Below are 17,045 nucleotides of genomic sequence, written 5' to 3'. Positions count from 1 at the left end.
CATTGTGCGCAACGCGAGAGAATGCTCTTCAGTTCTTTGTTATCACCCAAAATCAAACACCAAATAGCGTTATCACTGTAGTTAAACGTTTACAGAAAGTATATCTAGAAAACATAGGCCAAAAAAAACCCCAGCTAACATGAAAAGTTTAAATACAAACAACTTGTGCTAAGAAAACGCTACCACGGCTTCTTGATCCGGCAAAACACGGAGCGCCCTGTCCCAACATGAGCAGCGGGGGCTCAGTGAATGAAATCTTGATCTTTGGAATAGTAAACAGGTCTATTTTATACCCTGCGTGCTCTGGGACAACGCAAGAGTCATAAAGATGTTAAAGCAACCTGGGGTTTTATCAGTTTTAGCCCCAAGAGCTTCAGAGAGGATTGAAACCACGTAGTGAGCCCCACACTGATCACATACCCTGACAGAGAAACTCAGAGATATGCAAACCAAAGCTACCTGCTCTACAACCTTCACCCTTCTCCCACAGCTTCATCCCTCGCCCTCGGGCTTCACGAGGGAACTTGACAACAAAGCTATATTAGGAGCAGCGTTTTAAGCACTAGAACACAAAGGCAAACCCATGCAAAAAAGGAAACAACAAAAAAAAAAAAAACCAAAAACCAAAGCGCATGCTCTGTCCCAGTTATGGCTTCGCAGAAGAACTTATTCAGAAGTGGGAAGCACAGCGGGTACCGCTTCCATGTGCGTCCCCCGAGTTCCTTCGCCTCTCCCCCAGGCCCCTCGGCTGCCCTGCAGCCTCTCCCTCAGTGCAGAAACCTCAGAGGAGAGGCTGCAAGAAGGAAAACCAGAGGGGGGGAACAACAGGGCCTCGAGGCCAGGAAGAGCTGGGGGGCTGGAGGCTCCCTCCCCCAGGACAGACAGGAGAGGGGGGGGGGTGTCTCCCTCCCCCAGGACAGGCAGGATAGGAGATATAGGGGTGTTTCCTTCCCCCAGGACAGGCAGGAGGCCGGGGGGGGGGGGGGGGGGGGGGGGGGGGGGGGGGTCTCCCCCTCTCCCAGGAGAGACAGGAGAGGAGGGGGGAGTCTCCCTCCCCCAGGGCAGTCAGGAAAAGAGGTGGAAGGAGACCATCTCCTCGAGGAGAAGCAGGAAAGGAGGTGAAGAAGGGGTCTCCCTCTCCCAGGACAGAAAGGAGAGGAGATATAGGGGGGTTTCCTTCCCGCAGGGCAGACAAGAGAGGAGGTGGGGGGTCCTCTTTCTCCCAGGATAGGCAAGAGAACAAGTGGGGGGAGATGGAGGAGTTCTCTCTCCCCCAGGTCAGACTCGGGGGGGAGTGGGGGGGCCTCCCTCCCCCAGAACAGACAGGAGAGGAGATGTGGGGGGGTGTCCCTCTCTCCCTCCCTCAGGACAGAGAGGAGAGGAGGTAGGGAGGTTCTCAATCCCCCAGGACAGACAGGATGGGAGATATGGGAGTCCCTCTTCCCAGGACAAGCTGGGGGGGGGGGGGGGGGACGACACACACCTCGCTCTCCCAGGACAGACAGGAAAGGAGATATGGGGGGGTTCTCTCTCTTCCAGGACAGAAAGGAGAAGGGGGGGGGGGGGGTCTCCTCCCAAGACAGGCAGGAGCAGAGGTGGGGGGGGTCTCTCTCTCAGGACAGGCAGGAGCGGAGGTGTGGGGGGGGGTTCTCCCTCCCTCAGGACAGGCAGGGCCTTCCCTTTCGCCCCCCCGGGGCGGTCCCGGCGCTCCTCACCTTCCGAGAGCTCCAGCTCCAGCTCGGCCAGCTGCTCGCGGACCTCGCGGGGCAGCGACGAGATCCCCGCAGCCACCGGCTCGGCCATGGCGGCGGCGGGGGAGGAGGAAGAATTGAAAGGGGTGAAGGGAAAGGAAAAGCAGCTGCGGCCGCCGAGCTCGGCGCGGCTCCGGCTTCAGCGCCGGCGGCTCCGGGTCGCGGGCGCTGCGGGAGCGGCCGCCGCCTCCGCCATGCTGGGCGCGCGGTCACGTGACGGGGCGGCACGGGCTGATGAGCGCCCCCTCGCGGCCACGCCCCGCCCCGCGCACCGCCTGCTGGCCACGCCCCGTCCCGTGCGCCTCCTGCTGGCCACGCCCCGCACTGCAGCCCCCGAGCGCCCCCATCAGCCCCGCTGTCCCGCGCGCCCCCTGCTGGCCACGCTTCGCACTGCAGTGCCAGCCTTCTCTTCACCCCCCCGGGACCCTTAAAGAGACCCCCAGGACCCCTCTAGGACCCCCCGGGACACCTTTAGGGAAGCCCAGGATGCCCCTAGGACCTCCGGGACACCTTTAGGGACCCCCAGGACCCCTCCAGGACCTCCGGGACACCTTTAGGGACCCCCAGGACCCCTCTAAGACCCCCCGGGACACCTTTAGGGACCCCCAGGACCTCCGGGACACCTTTAGGGACCCCCAGGACCCCTCCAGGACCTCCGGGACACCTTTAGGGACCCCCAGGACCCCTCTAGGACCCCCCGGGACACCTTCAGGGACCCCCAGGACCCCTCTAGGACCACCCCTCAAACTGTACCACTCCCACCCTTGAGCGCTCCCCCCCCCCCCCAACTGTCCATCCCTCACCCCAGGTGCCCCCCATTAACTCAACCCCCCCCTCATCCTGGGGTCTGTCCCCCCCCCCATTGCCCCAACGCCCCCCCCCAGGGTATATGCCCCCCCCCCAATCACACTGACGCCCCCACAAAATTCCATCACTTTATTTAGCAAAAATAGAAAAGTCCCGGGTTCCCCCCCCAGCGCGGAGGGGGGCGGGTGAGCTGTAAACATGGCGGGGGGGCCCCCCCAAGGCGAGGGGGGCTGTTTGGGCACTGGGTGGGGGCAGCAGAGGGGGCAGCGGCACCACCACCCCCCCCCCGGGCCAGGGGGGGCCCCGGTGTAAACGCAAAGGAATAAATAAGGGGGGGAAGAGGGGCAAAGTGCTGCCCTGGGGGGGACACACAACCCCCCCTGTAGTGTAACAGGGCCCCCTCAGGGGCTGCGCACCCCTAAATTAAGGGGGGGGCAAACTGGGGGGAAGGCAGGGAGCCCCCCCATCCAGCCAAGCTGGGGGTAACAGACATTTGAGGAGGGGGGTACTTTGGTCCGGGGGTGTACTTTGGTCCGGGGGGGGGCAGTTGGGGTATGATCCCCCCAGAACTGCCCTGGGGGGGGGGGGGGGGCTCTGTGCAGGCCCCCCCCATGGCATTGGCTTCCTTGTGCCTATGGCTTGGGACCCCCCCTCAATCTTGGGGGGGGCGTTTGGGGGAAGCACCTTGTGCCTCCCCCATCTTTGGTCACTGTAGTGTTCTGTGCTGGGGGGGGGATTTTGGGGTCCTCTCCCCAAAAACAGAGCAAAAAAAGCAAAACCCACGAGCAGCCCCCCCTGTAGAAAATAAACCAGCACATGAAATGCCCCAACCCCCCCCAAAATGAGAAGGGCAGAATTGGGGGTCCCCCCAAAAAAAATCCACCCTGTCTCCAATAAATAAAGCCCCTCCCCTCCAGCGTGATGAGGGGGGGCAGCCCATGGGCATCAGGCATTAATTTGGGGGGGGGGCAAGTTTTGTCCCCCTCAAATCCCCCCCCCATTACAAAGGGGGGGGTGGCAGCAGGGTTTGGGGGGGGGTAGGCTTTGGCATGAAGCTGAGGTTGGGGTGGGGGGCCCCCCCTGGCCCCCCCAGCTTAAGGCAATAGCTGGGCCGCAGGGTTCCCCCCACGCTGGCTCCATCAGTCTTGGGGACACCCCCCCCCAGTTTGAGGGGGGGCACCACGGAGGGTCTGTGCTCTCCCCCCCTGGAGCAAAAGGGGGGTCTGGGATGGGAGGCTGCTATGAATGTCCAACCCCAGCACGGAGGGGGGGGTCAGGGTCCCCCCCTCCAGTGGGGGTGGAGGGGGGTTATGGGGAGGCGGGGGGGCTGTTGTGGGCTGGGGGGGGGTCCGGGGGGGGCCCTCCTTCCTCGTCGTCCTGGAAGATATCGGGGTTCTCCAGCATCTCCCGGATGAGGGGGGGCATCGGCCCTGGGATCTCCATCTTCAGCGAGATGGCTCGCTCGGCGCCTGCAGGACCCCCATCAGCAATGACCCCCCCACAGTCAGTGGGACCCCCCCGAGTCAGCAATGACTCCCTCAAAGCCAGTGGGGACACCTCCCAGTCAGCAATGACACCCCCCTTCCCCCCCATGAGCTCCAATCCCTCCTGGGGTTCCTGGGGGTTTCCTGGAGATCCCTGGAGGGGGGTTCTAGGGGTCCTGGGGGGGTCCTTTGGGTTCCTAGGGGCGGTCCTGGGAGGTTCCTGGGGGTTCTTGGGGTCCTAAGGGGGGCTCTTGGGGTTCCTTTGGGTTCCTAGGGGTCCTGGGGGGTTCCTTCCTAGGGGTTCCTTTGGGTTCCTGGCGGGGGGAAGTGGAGGGTTCCTCTGGGTTCCTGGGGGGGTTCCTGGGGGGTGTCCTGAAGGTCTTGTGTGTTCCTAGGGGTTCCTAGGGGTCCTGGGGGGGTTCCTAGGAGTTCCTGGGGGGTTCCTTTGGGTTCCAAGGGGTCCTGGGGTTCCAAAGGGGGTCCTGGGGGGTTCCTTTGGGTTCCAAGGGGCCCTGGGGTTCCCAAAGGGGGTCCCTGGGAGGTTCCTTTGGGTTCCCAAGGATCCTGGGGGAATTCTTGGGGTTCCTAGGGGTCCTGGGGGTTCTTGGGGGGGGTCCTGGGGGTTCCGTGGGGGTATAGAGGGGCTCCTGGGAGGTTCCTTTGGGTTCCTGGGAGGTCCCGGGGGTTCTTGGCATTCCTAAGGGTCCTGGGGGATTCCTTTGGGATCCTGGGGGTTCTTGTGGGGGTCCTGGGGTCCCTGCACCCCTCACCCTTGGCGCTGATGCCGCGCAGGTCCGTGATCTTCATGAGCATGCGGGGGAACATGTAGGGCTGGCGAGGGCGGCGGCGGCGCGCGTAGACCTTCAGCGCCTCCAGCAGCGGCTCTTGCAGCTTCTCCACCTTCTCCGGCTCCTCCAGGTCCATGCGGTCTGCGAGGAACGGGCGGTGGCAGGGGTCACCCCCCCAGTCACCCCCTTCCATCCTTGCTGTCCCCTCGTCAGCCCTGAGCCGGGGGGCTGGGGGGGGGGGGCCTGGGGGTCCCCATGTCCCCATCACCTCCTGGACCAGATGTCCCTGTGTCCCCACCACCTCCTGAACCAGAGATCCTCATGTCCCCATGTCCCCAATTGTCTCCCAATCCACAGATCTCCAATGTCCCTGTGTCCCCACATCCCTGTGTTCTTGCTGCCTTCTGATCCAGGAGGTCATCAATGTCCCTGTGGTGTCCCTGCTGCCTCCTGATAACTGTGTCCCCAATGTCCCTGCTGCCTCCTGATCCACAGATCTCCAATGTCCCCATGTCCCTGTGTCCCTGCTGCCTCCTGATCCACAGATCTCCAATGTCCCCATGTCCCTGTGTCCCTGCTGCCTCCTGATCCACAGATCTCCAATGTCCCCATGTCCCCATGTCCCTGCTGCCTCCTGATCCACAGATCTCCAATGTCCATGTCCCTGTGTCCCTGCTGCCTCCTGATCCACAGATCTCCAACGTCCCCATGTCCCTGCTGCCTCCTGATCCAGAGGTCCCCAATGTCCATGTCCCCGTGTCCCTGCTGCCTCCTGATCCAGAGGTCCCCAATGTCCATGTCCCCGTGTCCCTGCTGCCTCCTGATCCAGAGGTCCCCAATGTCCGTGTCCCAGTGTCCCTGCTGCCTCCTGATCCAGAGGTCCCCTCCGTCCCCGCTGTCCCCCAGCCTGGTGGCCCACTCCGTGTCCCCACCTCCGCAGATGAGGCAGATGGCGCTGAGCAGCCCGGTCTCGGTGTCGTCCATCTCCAGCGGCAGGAGCTGCCCAGCGAAGGTGAAGACCAGGTCGGTGAGGGGCCCGAAGCCCGCGTTGTGCATCTGCGTGCGGTTGAGGGTCAGCCCATCCGAGAAGGTCATGGTGTCCTGTTCCGGCGTGTAGCGCGTGCAGATCCGCAGCATCTGTGGGGACGGCGCAGGATGGGGACCCCAGCAGAGCCACCACGGCCCTGTGTCCCCACGGCCCCACTGCCTCCTGATCGGGACATTCCCACGGCCCCGCTACCTCCTGGCCCAGAGGTCCCCACAGCCCCGTGTCCCAGCTGCCTCCTGATCCGGAGGTCCCCATGTTCCTGCTGCCTTCCGGACCAGAGGTCCCTGTGTCCCCATATCCCTGTGTCCCCATGCCTCAAGGGGCAAGAAGTCCCTGTGTCTCTGCTACTCCCTGGACCAGAGGGTCTCCATGGGTCCATGTCCAAGCTGCCTCCTGATCCAGAGGTCTCTATACCCCTGTGTCCCCACGACTCCGCTGTCTCCTGGTCCAGAGGTTCCTGCGTTCCTGCTATGTTCTGGTCTAGAGGTCCCTCTGTCCCCATGTCCCCATTTATCATGTGCCTCCTGGCTCAGAGGCTCCCATACCCTTGTTATCTCCTGATCCAGAGGGACCTCTGGATCGGAAGACATCAAGAATAGGGGGACAGAGGGACCCCTGTCCCCATGTTCTTGATATCTCCCGATCCAGAGGTCCCTCTGTTTCCCCGTCCCCATGTTCTTGACATCTTCTGATCCAGAGGTCCCTCTGTTTCCCCGTCCCCATGTTCTTGACATCTTCTGATCCAGAGGTCCCTCTGTCCCCCTGTCCCCATGTTCTTGATATCTCCTGATCCAGAGGTCCCTCTATCCCCCCATCCCCATGTTCTTGACATCTTCTGATCCAGAGGTCCCTCTGTCCCCCTGTCCCTGCAGCCTCCTGGCCCGGAGGTCCCCGTGTCCTCACCAGGATGTCGAGGCAGGCGGCTTTGAGCAGGGTGATCTGGTCGGCCATGGTGAGGCCGGTGAAGCCGGGCAGGCGCTTGGCGAACTCCACAATCTTGATGATGCACTTGGTGGCCAACTCGCTGAACTTGTCCCACAGCTCCAAGTCCAGCTGCACCCGATGGTCGGCACTTGAGTTCTGCGAGGGGGAGACAAGGATGGTGACTCAGCTATGGACCTGATGACACCATGTGTGTCCCCCAGGACCCCTCTGCCTCACCATGGTGTACTTCCCCAGCTGGCAGAGTGATGGGAAGGTCTCCTGGTGGGCTCGGCGCACCTTCTCCACCAGCTCCTCCAGCTCCGGGCTCAGCTCGTAGCTCTCCACCATCACCTCCTCCTTCACCTCTTTCTTCTTTTTCTTGTCATTGCGGACGGCTGCGAGGGGACAAAGGGGACAGAGGGGGTTGGGGGTGTCCCCTGTCCCTATGCCACGTGGTGGTTCCTGCTCACTCCCCCTCGTTGGGGCAGGAGGCCACAAATAGCACAGGGACGCAGGGGACACCAAGGGGCTCTCAACACCGCGTCACCTCCATTTCGCTATAGCTGTCCCCATGGCCCCCCACGGCCCTCTGTGCCACCCCCTGTCCCTTCATGCACGTCCCCTGTGCCACCCCCTTTGCCACTCCATCTCCCTACGTTTGTTCCCACATGTCCCCATATCCCCTGTGTCACCCCTTTGCCATCCCATGTGTCCCCATGTCCCCCTGTGCCACCTTGCGTGACCCCACTTGTGTCCCACGTCATCCTCTGTCTCCCCATGTGTCCCCGTGTCCCCCCACAGGTCCCCCATGCTACCCCATGCGTTCCCCGTGACCCTGTGTCCCCCCCATGTGTCCCCGTGTCCCCCCGTCCCTCCACAGGTCCCCCATGCCACCCCATGCGTTCCCCGTGACCCTGTGTCCCCCCCATGTGTCCCCATGTCCCCCCGTCCCTCCACAGGTCCCCCATGCCACCCCATGCGTTCCCCGTGACCCTGTGTGTCCCCCATGTGTCCCCATGTCCCCTGTGCCACCTCATGCCCCCCCAAACCCTGCCACATGTCCCTCCATGGAGGCACCAGCTCCATGGGGCTGGACCTGCAGGACCCTGGGGACACAGGGGGGACACAGGCGGTGTTGGGGACCTCCCCGTTCCCCCAGCCTCGGTGTTAGCCCCCCCTTGTCCCCCCCCGTTGCCCACCTTCCTTGGACATGCCGACCTCGAGGCACTTCTGCAGGCGGCAGAACTGGCACCGGTTGCGAGTCACCTTGTTGATGTGACAGTTCTTGTCCCGGTGACACGTGTACACCATGTTCTTCTGGATGCTGCGCCGGAAAAAGCCCTGGTGGGGGGGACACACACAGGACACAGACTGGGGGGGACACAGTGACTGCAGGGGCTGGGGGGGCTCCAGTCCCCCCAGTTTGGATCCCTAGTCGCAGCCCCCCAGTATCCATGGGCTGCTCCCCAGCATCCCTGGGGTGGAAGGAGGTGGGGGCACAGGATATAGAGGGGGGGCAGTCATTCTGGAGGGGCTCCCCAGTGCCTCCCAGTATCCTATGGGGGGCACACGTGGATTAGAGGCGGTCTCCAGTGCTCCCAGTTTGGATTCCCAGTCCAGCTCCTCAGTATCAGCTCCCCCGTGTCCATTGGCTGCTGCCCAGTATCCAAGGGGGGGGGGGGGCACAGGGCTTGGAGGGGGGTGCATCCACCTGGGGGGGCTCCCCAGTGCCTCCCAGTATTCCCAGGGGGAGGCACACATGGACTGGGGGGGGGGGGGGTTCAGTCCCCCCAGTTTGGATCCCCAGTCCCAGCTCCTCAGCATCCCCAGGGTGGAGGTGGGGGGCACAGGGCTGGGGGGGCAGTTCATCTTGGGGGGCTCCTCAGTGGAAAGGGTCTTCCCAGTGCCTCCCAGTATCCTGGGGGGGGGCACATGTGGATTGGGGATGGGCTCCAGTGCCCCCAGTTTGGATCCCCAGTCCCAGCTCCTCAGCATCAGCTCACCAGTGTCCAGTACCAGCACTGGGGGGGTCCCTGTGCCCCCGGGGGGGGCCCCAGTTTCAGGAGGGTCCCCAGTGCCCCCAGGGGGTTCCCCATTCCCCTCTCCATACTCCCAATGCCGGGGGGGTCCCCACTCTTCCCAGTGAGGTTCCCAGTACCAGGGTGGTCCCTGTGCCCCTAGGGGGGTCCCCAATACTGGGGGGAGTCCCCAGTGTCCCCAGGGGGTTCCCCAGTACTGGGGGAGGGGGAGCATGTCCCCTAGGGTGTCTCCCCATGCTGAGGGGGTGGTCCCCATTGCCCTGGGGGTCCCCACTCTCCCCAGTGCCAGGGGGGTCCCCGTGCCCCCAAGGGGGTCCCCCTTGTCGGCGGGGTCTCCGTGCCCCCCCTTACCTTGCAGCCCTCGCAGGAGCTGACGCCGTAGTGGTAGCCGGAAGATTTGTCGCTGCAGACGAAGCACGGCTTGTAGACGCGGGGCGGGGGGGGCGGCGAGGGTGAGCGGGGGGGCAGCTCCTCCGCACTCTGGGCCTGGGGCTCTGCAGCTGCGGGGGGGGGGAAAAGAGGGGGTCAGGCAGCCGCCAGGGACCCCTCTAGCACCAAAGAAAAGCCCTCCAAAAAGGCTGCGAGCTGCCATCCCCCAACAGAGCTGGTTGGGGAAACTGAGGCACAGGGGTAGATAAGCAGTGGGTTGGGGGTTTCCCCTCTAGTTGAGGGTGGGGGAGCATGGGATGGGAGAGGGGGGGCAGGGGGTTGGGGAAACTGAGGCACAGGGGGACGCAGGTGGGGGAGGAGGTCACAAGTGTCCCCCCAGCCCCAAAACCCAACTTGGGGGGGTGTGGGGGGGGTCCCAGCCTTAAAACCCAGTTTGGGGGGTGTCCCAAGCCCCCTAAATTCCCCCATTGTGGTGCCTGGGGGGGGGGGACCCCAGTGTCCCCGCCGAGGGGGGGTCCCAGCCGCCCCCCCGCTGCGCTGCCCGGGGCTGGGGGAGGGGGGGTTGTTTTTTTCCCTCTGTGTGTGTGTTTTTAGACCAAAAAAAAAAGCCAAAATTGCTGAAATTGAGGAAATTCCTGCCCGCGCCCGGCGTCAAACGGGCCATTTATAACCCCAACCGCTTCCAGCTGGGCTGGGGGGGGGACACAAAGGGTGGGGGGCACAAAAAAGGGTGGGGGGCTCCCTATCCCCCATCCCCAGCCTCACAGACACACATCAGGGGCCCCCAAAAAGAAACAGACCCCCCCCAAAACAAACCCTCCCCCCAAATAAAAAGGCACCCCACAAACACCAACAGCCCCCCCCAAACCAAACAGTCCCCCAAAACCAAAAAGCTCCCCCCCCGAAAAAGGCTCCCCCCCTCCCAAAAAAGCCCCCCCCCCCAACAAACAGCCCAGCCCCCCAAAAAAAACAAAAGAGCCCCCCCCACCCTGGAAATGGAACCACCCACGGCCACCACACCCTGCCCCCCCCCCAGCACAAACCACAGCCCCTCCCAGTTCCCCCAGTTCCTCCCCTCCAGTTCCCCTCAGCCTCCCCCAGTGTCCCCAGTTCCCTCCAGTCCTCCTCAGTTCTGCCCCCCCATTCCCTCTCATCCCCCCCAGTTCCCCTAATCCCTCTCCAGTTTCCCCCACAGCCTCCCCCAGTGTCCCCAGTTCCCTCCAGTTTCCCCTCTGCCTCTCCCAGTGCCCCTTCAGTTCCCCTTCAGTTCCCCCAATTTCTCCCCCAGCGTCCCCAGTTTCCCTCCAGTCTCTCCCAGTGCCCCTTCAGTTCCCCCAGTTTCCCCCCCAGCCCCCCCCAGTGTCCCCAGTTCCCTCCAGTCCTCCTCTGTTCTGCCCCCCATTCCTTCTCATCCCCCTCCAGTTCCCCCTCAGCCTTCTCCCAGTGTCCCCAGTTCCCTCCACTCCTCCCAGTTCCCCCCAGTTCTGCCCCTAGTTGCTTCTTACCCTCCTCCAATCCCTCCCAGTTCTGCCCACCATCCCCTCCAGTCCCCCCAGTTCTGCCCCAGTTCCCTTTCATCCCCCTCCAGCCCCCCCAGTTTTGCCCTCAGTCTCCCCAGTTCCCCTCCAGTCCCTCCCAGTCTCCCCAGTTCCCCCCAATCCCTCTCAGCTCTCTCTCATTCCCCTCCAGTTCCTCTCAGTCCCTCCCAGTATCCCCAGTTCTGTCCAATTCCCTAATGAGGGGCCCTAATTAAGGGGGGGGGGGTGTCCCCCCTAATCTGGGGGTGCTGCCCCCCCCACGCCCATCAGAGGCGGGGGGGGGGGGTGTCAGCCAGTTTCAGGACAGCCCTGAAAGGGTTAAATGCCACATTGGCAGCGGTGCTGGGCGGGGGCAAACTGGAACCAGTTGGGCCGGGGAGCTGGGAGGGGATGGGGGGGGGCAAAAAGGCGGGGGGGGGCACAAAGGAGGTTCCTTCCCCCCCAGTTTCCCCCCAAAAACGGCTCCAGGACCCCAAATCGGGTCCAAATCACCCCAAAAAAGAGAGTTCTTTGTGCCCCCCCCACCCGATCCCACCCCCTGTGCCCCCCCCAAATCGGATTCACGGACCCCCCCCTTCCAGCTGCCCCCCCCAAATGGCTCTGGGATCCCAAAATGGGTCCAAATACCCCCAAAAAAGGGTCCTTTGTGCCCCCCCCAACTGGATTTACACCCCTGTGCCTCCCCCTCTAACTGGGTGTCCCCCCCCCTTCCAGCTGTCCCCCCCCCAAATGGCTCCAGGACCCCAAATCGGGTCTAAATAACCCCAAAAAGAGGGTTCTTTGTGCCCCCCCCAATGGAATTCAACCCCCTGTGCCCCCCCCTCAAACTGGGTCCCGATTGCTGCCCCCCCATCCCGGCTACTGGACCCCAAATCAGGTCTAAATCACCCCAAAAAGCGGGTTCTTTGTGCTCCCCCAATTCGGATTCACACCCCTGTGCTCCCCCCCCCCCCAAACTGGGTGTTGATTGCTGCCCCCCCAACAGCTCCGAGACCCCAAATCGGGTCTAGATCACCCCGAAAAGGGGGTTCTTTGTACCCCCCCATCAGATTCACACCCCGTGTCCCCCCCAAACCAGCTCCAGATCCCTGTGCCCCCCTCAAACTGGGTCTCGATTGCTGCCCCCCCCTCAACAGCTCCAGGACCCCAAATTGGGTCCAAATCACCCCAAAAAGGGGGTTCTTCGTGTGTGTCCCCCATTGGATTCACACTCCATGTAAACCCCCCCCCCCCAAAACCGGACCCTGGGACCCCCCCATTTGTCACCCTCCTCCCAGTTACGTCACAGCCGCACCCCCCCCGTCCCACGCCTGCGGAGCTGCACACGCTCTGACACGCGCTGACACGCTTTGACACGCTTGCACACCCACTCCCGCTCACAGAGCCACGCAGGGACATGCACACGCGTGCACACGCACCGACATGCGATCACAGAGCTACGCACAGACACGCACACGCGTGCACATGCACCGACACGCTCTGACACACGCCACGGTCACACAGAGCCACACATAAATACAAGCAGGTGTGCAAATGTACTGACACGCTCTTGACATGCTTGCACGGCCACTCAGACCCACACAAGGGCACGGACACACATGCACATGTACTGACACTCTGACACACTTGCACACCCACTCGTGGACACACAGACCCACGCAAGGACACGAACAGGCGTGCACACACACAAACGCACAGACCCAGAACAGGACAGACACGTGTGAACAGCCACTGATACGCTTGCACACCCACTCACGGTCACACAGAGCCACACGTGGACACAGACATGCACGCACAGACATTGGCACACTCACATGCCCACTCAGGGTCATGCACGGACACGCGTGCACTCACGCCGACACGCTCACACCCACTCAAGACACGTCCACGGCCTCACGCCCACTCCTGTGGTTGCACACTCACCCACTCTGCCCCATGCAGGGACACAGGCACACGTGCACAGTTGCACACTCCCATTTACACACGCACTCCAGATACACTCAGGGGCTCCCACCCCCCCCGGCACACTCAGGCACCCACTCACCCCCACGCAGGGTCACGGACACTCGTGGACCATTTCGCACTCCCGTTTTTACACCCGCTCCCACTCCAGACACACTCCCACAGAGTCACACACCCCTTTGCACACTCACCTACCCCACTGCACACCCACTCGCCTCCTGTCCCACGCAGGATCACAGACACGCATGCACTGGTTCACACTCCCATTTACACACCCGCTTCCACTCCAGACATGCTCCCACGGACTCACCTCCCCCTTTGCACACTCAGGCACACTCACCCACATTCACACCCCCCTCAGACACCCACCTCCCACTGAGCCCCGCTCCCACCCTGCCCCTCGCAGGGTCCCAGACACCCGTGGACCACCGCACACTCACATTTTCACACCCACTCCCTCCCCACGCCCCCTCCGGTGATCTCCCCCCCCCCCTTGCACACTCACCCACGCAGGGTCACAGACCCCCGTGGATCATTTCACACCCCTATTTTCACTCCCTCTCCCTTGCCCCCCCCCTTGCACGCTCGCCCACGCTCCCACACCCTGTGACACCCACCCCACCCCACGCCGGGTCACGGACACGTGTGAACCTTTGCACACTCCTTCCCCCCCTCCCCTCGGTCCCTCCATTCCCCTCCTGTCCCCCCCATTGCTCCCCCATCCCCTCCTTGTCCTCACCTTCCCGGCTCCCCCCATCCCCACCCCCGTACCCCCCAACCCCTCCTCCTCTCTCCCCGTGTCCCCCGCTCCCCTCAGCACCTCCACACTGCCCCCCCTTTTCCCCCCGTACCCCCCAACCCCTCCTCCTCTCCCCCCGTGTCCCCCGCTCCCCTCAGCACCTCCACACTGCCCCCCCTTTTCCCCCCGTACCCCTCAACCCCTCCTCCTCTCCCCCCGTGTCCCCCACTCCCCTCAGCACCCCCACACTGCCCCCCCTTTTCCCCCCGTGCTCCCCAGCAACCCCTATGATCCCCTCTCCCTCCGGTCCCCCCTCCCGGTGTCCCCCAGCCCCCCTTCACCCCCCGTTCCCCCCTACTCCCCCGGTACCTCCCCCCCTCCTCCTCCGTGTCCCCCCAGACCTCCGGTGCCCCCCCGGCTGCTCCCCAACCCCTCCTCGCCCCCTGGGCCCCCTCCGTGCTCCCCATTACCCCCCGCACCCCCCAGTCCCTCAGGGCCTATACGTCCCCCCAAACCCCTCCTCGCCCCCCATTCCCCTCTCTCCTCCCGTTGACCCCCCCGGGGCCTCCCAGCACCCCCCCTCGCCCTCCTCCGCGTCCCTCCCGGTGTCCCCTCACCACCACCCCCCTCCCCCGCGTCCCCGTGGGTGCCCCCCACCCCCTCCTCACCCCCCCCGTTCTCACCGCGGCGGGCGGGGGGCGGCCAGGCACAGGGCGGCATCGCCCCGCAGCGCGGCCCGAACCCCGCCTTGCGCAGGGCGCAGCCCGCCCGGTTCGTCACGTCGTGCAGCCGTCTCCCCCCCGCCAGCGCCTCCAGGCAATCGTACATGGCCGTACCGGGTACCCCCCGCCCCGCACCGGGTACCGGGTACCCCCCCCCCACCGGCCCCGAGCGCGGCCCCGGCCCCGCGGGTGCGGATCGGGCGGGGCGGGGCGGGGCTTGAGGGGGGCGGGGCTTTTTAAAACGGGGCGTGGTTTGGGGATAGAACGGGTTTATGGAATGAGGCGTGGGTTTGAAGGAGGGGGCGTGGTTTCGTGGAAGGGGCGGTGTTTTATGGAAAGGGGCGGGGCCTTGAAGAAAGAGGGCGTGGTTTGATAAAGAGGCGGGGGTTGGCAGGAGTGAGGGCAGCCCCGGATCGGGCGGGGCGGGGAAGGGGCGGGGCCTTAGGACGGGGCTGGGCTTAGTGAAGGGGCGGTGTTTTGCATGACTGGGTAAAGGAGGCGTGGCTTTGTAAGCTGTCCGTGGAATGGGCGTGGCTTGTTCACGGGGCGGGGTTTAAAGGGGTAGGACTTGTCGGGATGGGGGCGGGGCGGGGGCTGGACGGACGTGGTGTCACACGCAGTGTCACCTCAGCAGTCCTTCCCAGTCCTTATGTCACCTCCCCAGTCCCTCCAGTCTCTCCCAGTCCCTATGTCACCTCACCAGTCCTTCCCAGTCCCTCCCAGTCCCTATGTCACCTCCCCGGTCCCTCCCAGTCCCCGTGTCACCTTCCCAGTTCCTCCCAGTCCTCATGTCATCTCCCCAGCCCTCCCAGTGCCTGGTCTCTCCCAGTCCTCCCAGTCCCCATGTTATCTCCCCAGTCCCTCCCACTCCTCCCAGTCCCTGTGTCACCTCTCCCAGTCCCTCCCAGGCTCTCCCAGTCCTCCCAGTCCCTGTGTCACCGCCGTAGTGCCTCCCCGTCCTCCCTGTGCCACCCCACGTCCCCCCATGCACCTTTGCACACCCACGCACAGCCCTTGCACGAGGAGGGAGTGGGTGGGAGTGTGCACGAGCGTGTTTGGGTGTGCACGAGCACATGTGAGCGCACTCAAGCGCGTGTGTGAGCGTGCATTGAGATGAATGAGTGCGCCAGACCCTGCCTGAGCGTGCGACCATGCACGACTGCGTGTTCCTCACACACGCGTGTGCCCACCCTGTCGTGCCCCCTCCCAGTGTGTGGCTGTGCCGCCCGGCAGCTGGCATGTCTCGGCGTGTCGTAGCGTGTGCAGGTGTGCGAGGCCTGCGCTGCAGCACCCGCCTGGCCACATTCCTGGCCCCCCAGCACCCACACACACACCCCCGCCAGCCGTGGGGCGCAGTGGGGCGAGGGGGGAGGCTGGGGGGAGCTCAAGGCAGGGGGGCTATGGGGAGGCCCATTTCTTGCATTGCACTGCATGGAGCTGCATGGAGCTGCATGGCACTGTGCAGAGCTGCATGGAGCCATATGGAGCTGCATGGAGCTGCATGGCACTGCATGGAGCTGTGTGGAGCTGCGTGGAGCTGCGTGGATCTGCATGAAGCTGCATGGCGCTGCATGGCGATGCGTGGATCTGCATGGAGCTGCGTGGAGCTGCATGGCGATGCATGGCGATGCGTGGAGCTGTGTGGAGCTGCATGGTGATGCGTGGAGCTGCGTGAAGCTGCGTGGGGCTGCGTGGATCTGCATGGAGCTGCGTGGAGCTGCATGGCGATGCGTGGAGCCGCATGACGATGCATGGAGCTGCATGGAGCTGCATGGCGATGCGTGGAGCCGCATGACGATGCATGGAGCTGCATGGCGATGCGTGGAGCCGCATGGCGCTGCGTGGCACTGCATGGAGCTGCATGGAGCCGTATGGAGCCGTATGGCGCTGCGTGGAGCTAAATGATGCTGCGTGGAGCTGCATGGATCTGCATGACACTGCATGGCACGGGACGGCACTGCATGTCATGGTGTGGCGCTAGATGGCGCCGCACGGCACGACATGGTGCTGCATGGCGCTGCACGATGCTGCACGGTGCTGCATGGTGCTGTGTGATGCTGCATCGTGCTGCATGGCGCTGCACGGTGCTGTGTGATGCTGCATGGCGCTGCTCCTCATTGCCGTCACTCTGCAGTTCCTGCGTGCAGCACTTAGTGCTCTGGCACCCCCGGCCCCAGCAGGGAAACTGAGGCACGGAGGGAGTGACGTGGGGAGGAGATGGGGGACACAGGCACGGGGGAGGACGGGGGGACACAGGGGGACAAGGAGGGACACAAGAGATATGAGGAGGGCGCAGAGGGGTTGGGGGGACACGGAGGGGACAGAAGGGGAGGCTGAGGGACACAGCGGCGGAGGAGATATAGGGGAGACGGTCACACCCCGAAGGACACAGAGTAGGACCCAAAACAGTATTGAAACATTTAGTTTATTACCTGTAGTGTAGGTAATAAGTCAAGATTCTAAGTCAAGAATATAAGCTTAACTCGAAGTCCAGAATATAAACTTAATTCTAAATCCAGAATATAAGCTTAAATCTAAGTCAAGAATATAAGCTTAAGCCTAGACCCGTATCAGCGTCCTATAAGGAGTTGAGAGGGACTATACGACTTGTACGGAGTTCAGTGATAAAGCCTTTAGGTGTTTCCTCGACATTGCTGCGAGTGAAGTCACTGCAAACACTCCGGTGTTCGTGGATCGTTGTTGTCGTGGGAGATCTCAGACCAGCTGAGACGGAGCTCCGATTACGGCGTCCTCTTCTCATTCTCTTACAGCCCATTCTGGAGCGAGAACATCGCGGGGATCGGTCGGCGCAGCTCCTTTACCTTTCGTCTGGTGATTGACCACTCTATTCTC

The 17,045-nt window shown here is 63.4% G+C and overlaps 2 protein-coding genes across 7 annotated transcripts in view; both read right to left on the bottom strand.

The window, feature by feature from the left end:
* Window positions 1-1,968, bottom strand: part of DIP2B (disco interacting protein 2 homolog B) — a 76,181-nt gene extending 74,213 nt beyond the window's left edge. For all 6 annotated transcript variants that reach the window (XM_054051339.1, XM_054051340.1, XM_054051341.1 and 3 more), the window contains exon 1: window positions 1,716-1,968. In XM_054051339.1, the coding sequence (XP_053907314.1) occupies window positions 1,716-1,803 (88 nt within the window). In that variant the 5' untranslated portion in view covers window positions 1,804-1,968. The remainder of the gene's footprint in view (window positions 1-1,715) is intronic.
* A 1,883-nt stretch (window positions 1,969-3,851) lies between these two features.
* On the bottom strand, window positions 3,852-14,356 carry RARG (retinoic acid receptor gamma). The gene is made up of 8 exons (XM_054051473.1): window positions 14,154-14,356; window positions 9,193-9,341; window positions 8,002-8,143; window positions 7,040-7,197; window positions 6,782-6,958; window positions 5,763-5,967; window positions 4,813-4,971; window positions 3,852-4,027 (listed from the first exon to the last, which is right to left on the bottom strand). Exons 1-8 carry the CDS (start codon window positions 14,296-14,298, stop codon window positions 3,867-3,869), a joined length of 1,296 nt encoding a protein of 431 aa, XP_053907448.1. The 5' UTR covers window positions 14,299-14,356; the 3' UTR covers window positions 3,852-3,866.
* Between the last annotated feature and the right edge of the window lie 2,689 nt (window positions 14,357-17,045).

This window comes from Cuculus canorus, chromosome 29, assembly GCF_017976375.1.
Source record: "Cuculus canorus isolate bCucCan1 chromosome 29, bCucCan1.pri, whole genome shotgun sequence".
Lineage (NCBI taxonomy): Eukaryota > Metazoa > Chordata > Aves > Cuculiformes > Cuculidae > Cuculus > Cuculus canorus.
The sequence above is the reverse complement of the archived record's forward strand: the minus strand, read 5'-3'. Positions and strand labels throughout refer to the sequence as shown.

What these genes read in the sequence shown, in the direction of transcription:
- RARG (XM_054051473.1), bottom strand. Translation starts at nt 14,298, where the DNA reads ATGTACGATTGCCTGGAGGCGCTGGCGGGGGGGAGACGGCTGCACGAC. An exon ending in GCTCCTGCGAGGGCTGCAAG is followed by an intron (nt 8,144 to 9,192) that starts GTAAGGGGGGGC and finishes CCCCCCCACCAG; the next exon opens with GGCTTTTTCCGGCGCAGCAT. An exon ending in AGCTGGGGAAGTACACCATG is followed by an intron (nt 6,959 to 7,039) that starts GTGAGGCAGAGG and finishes TCCCCCTCGCAG; the next exon opens with AACTCAAGTGCCGACCATCG.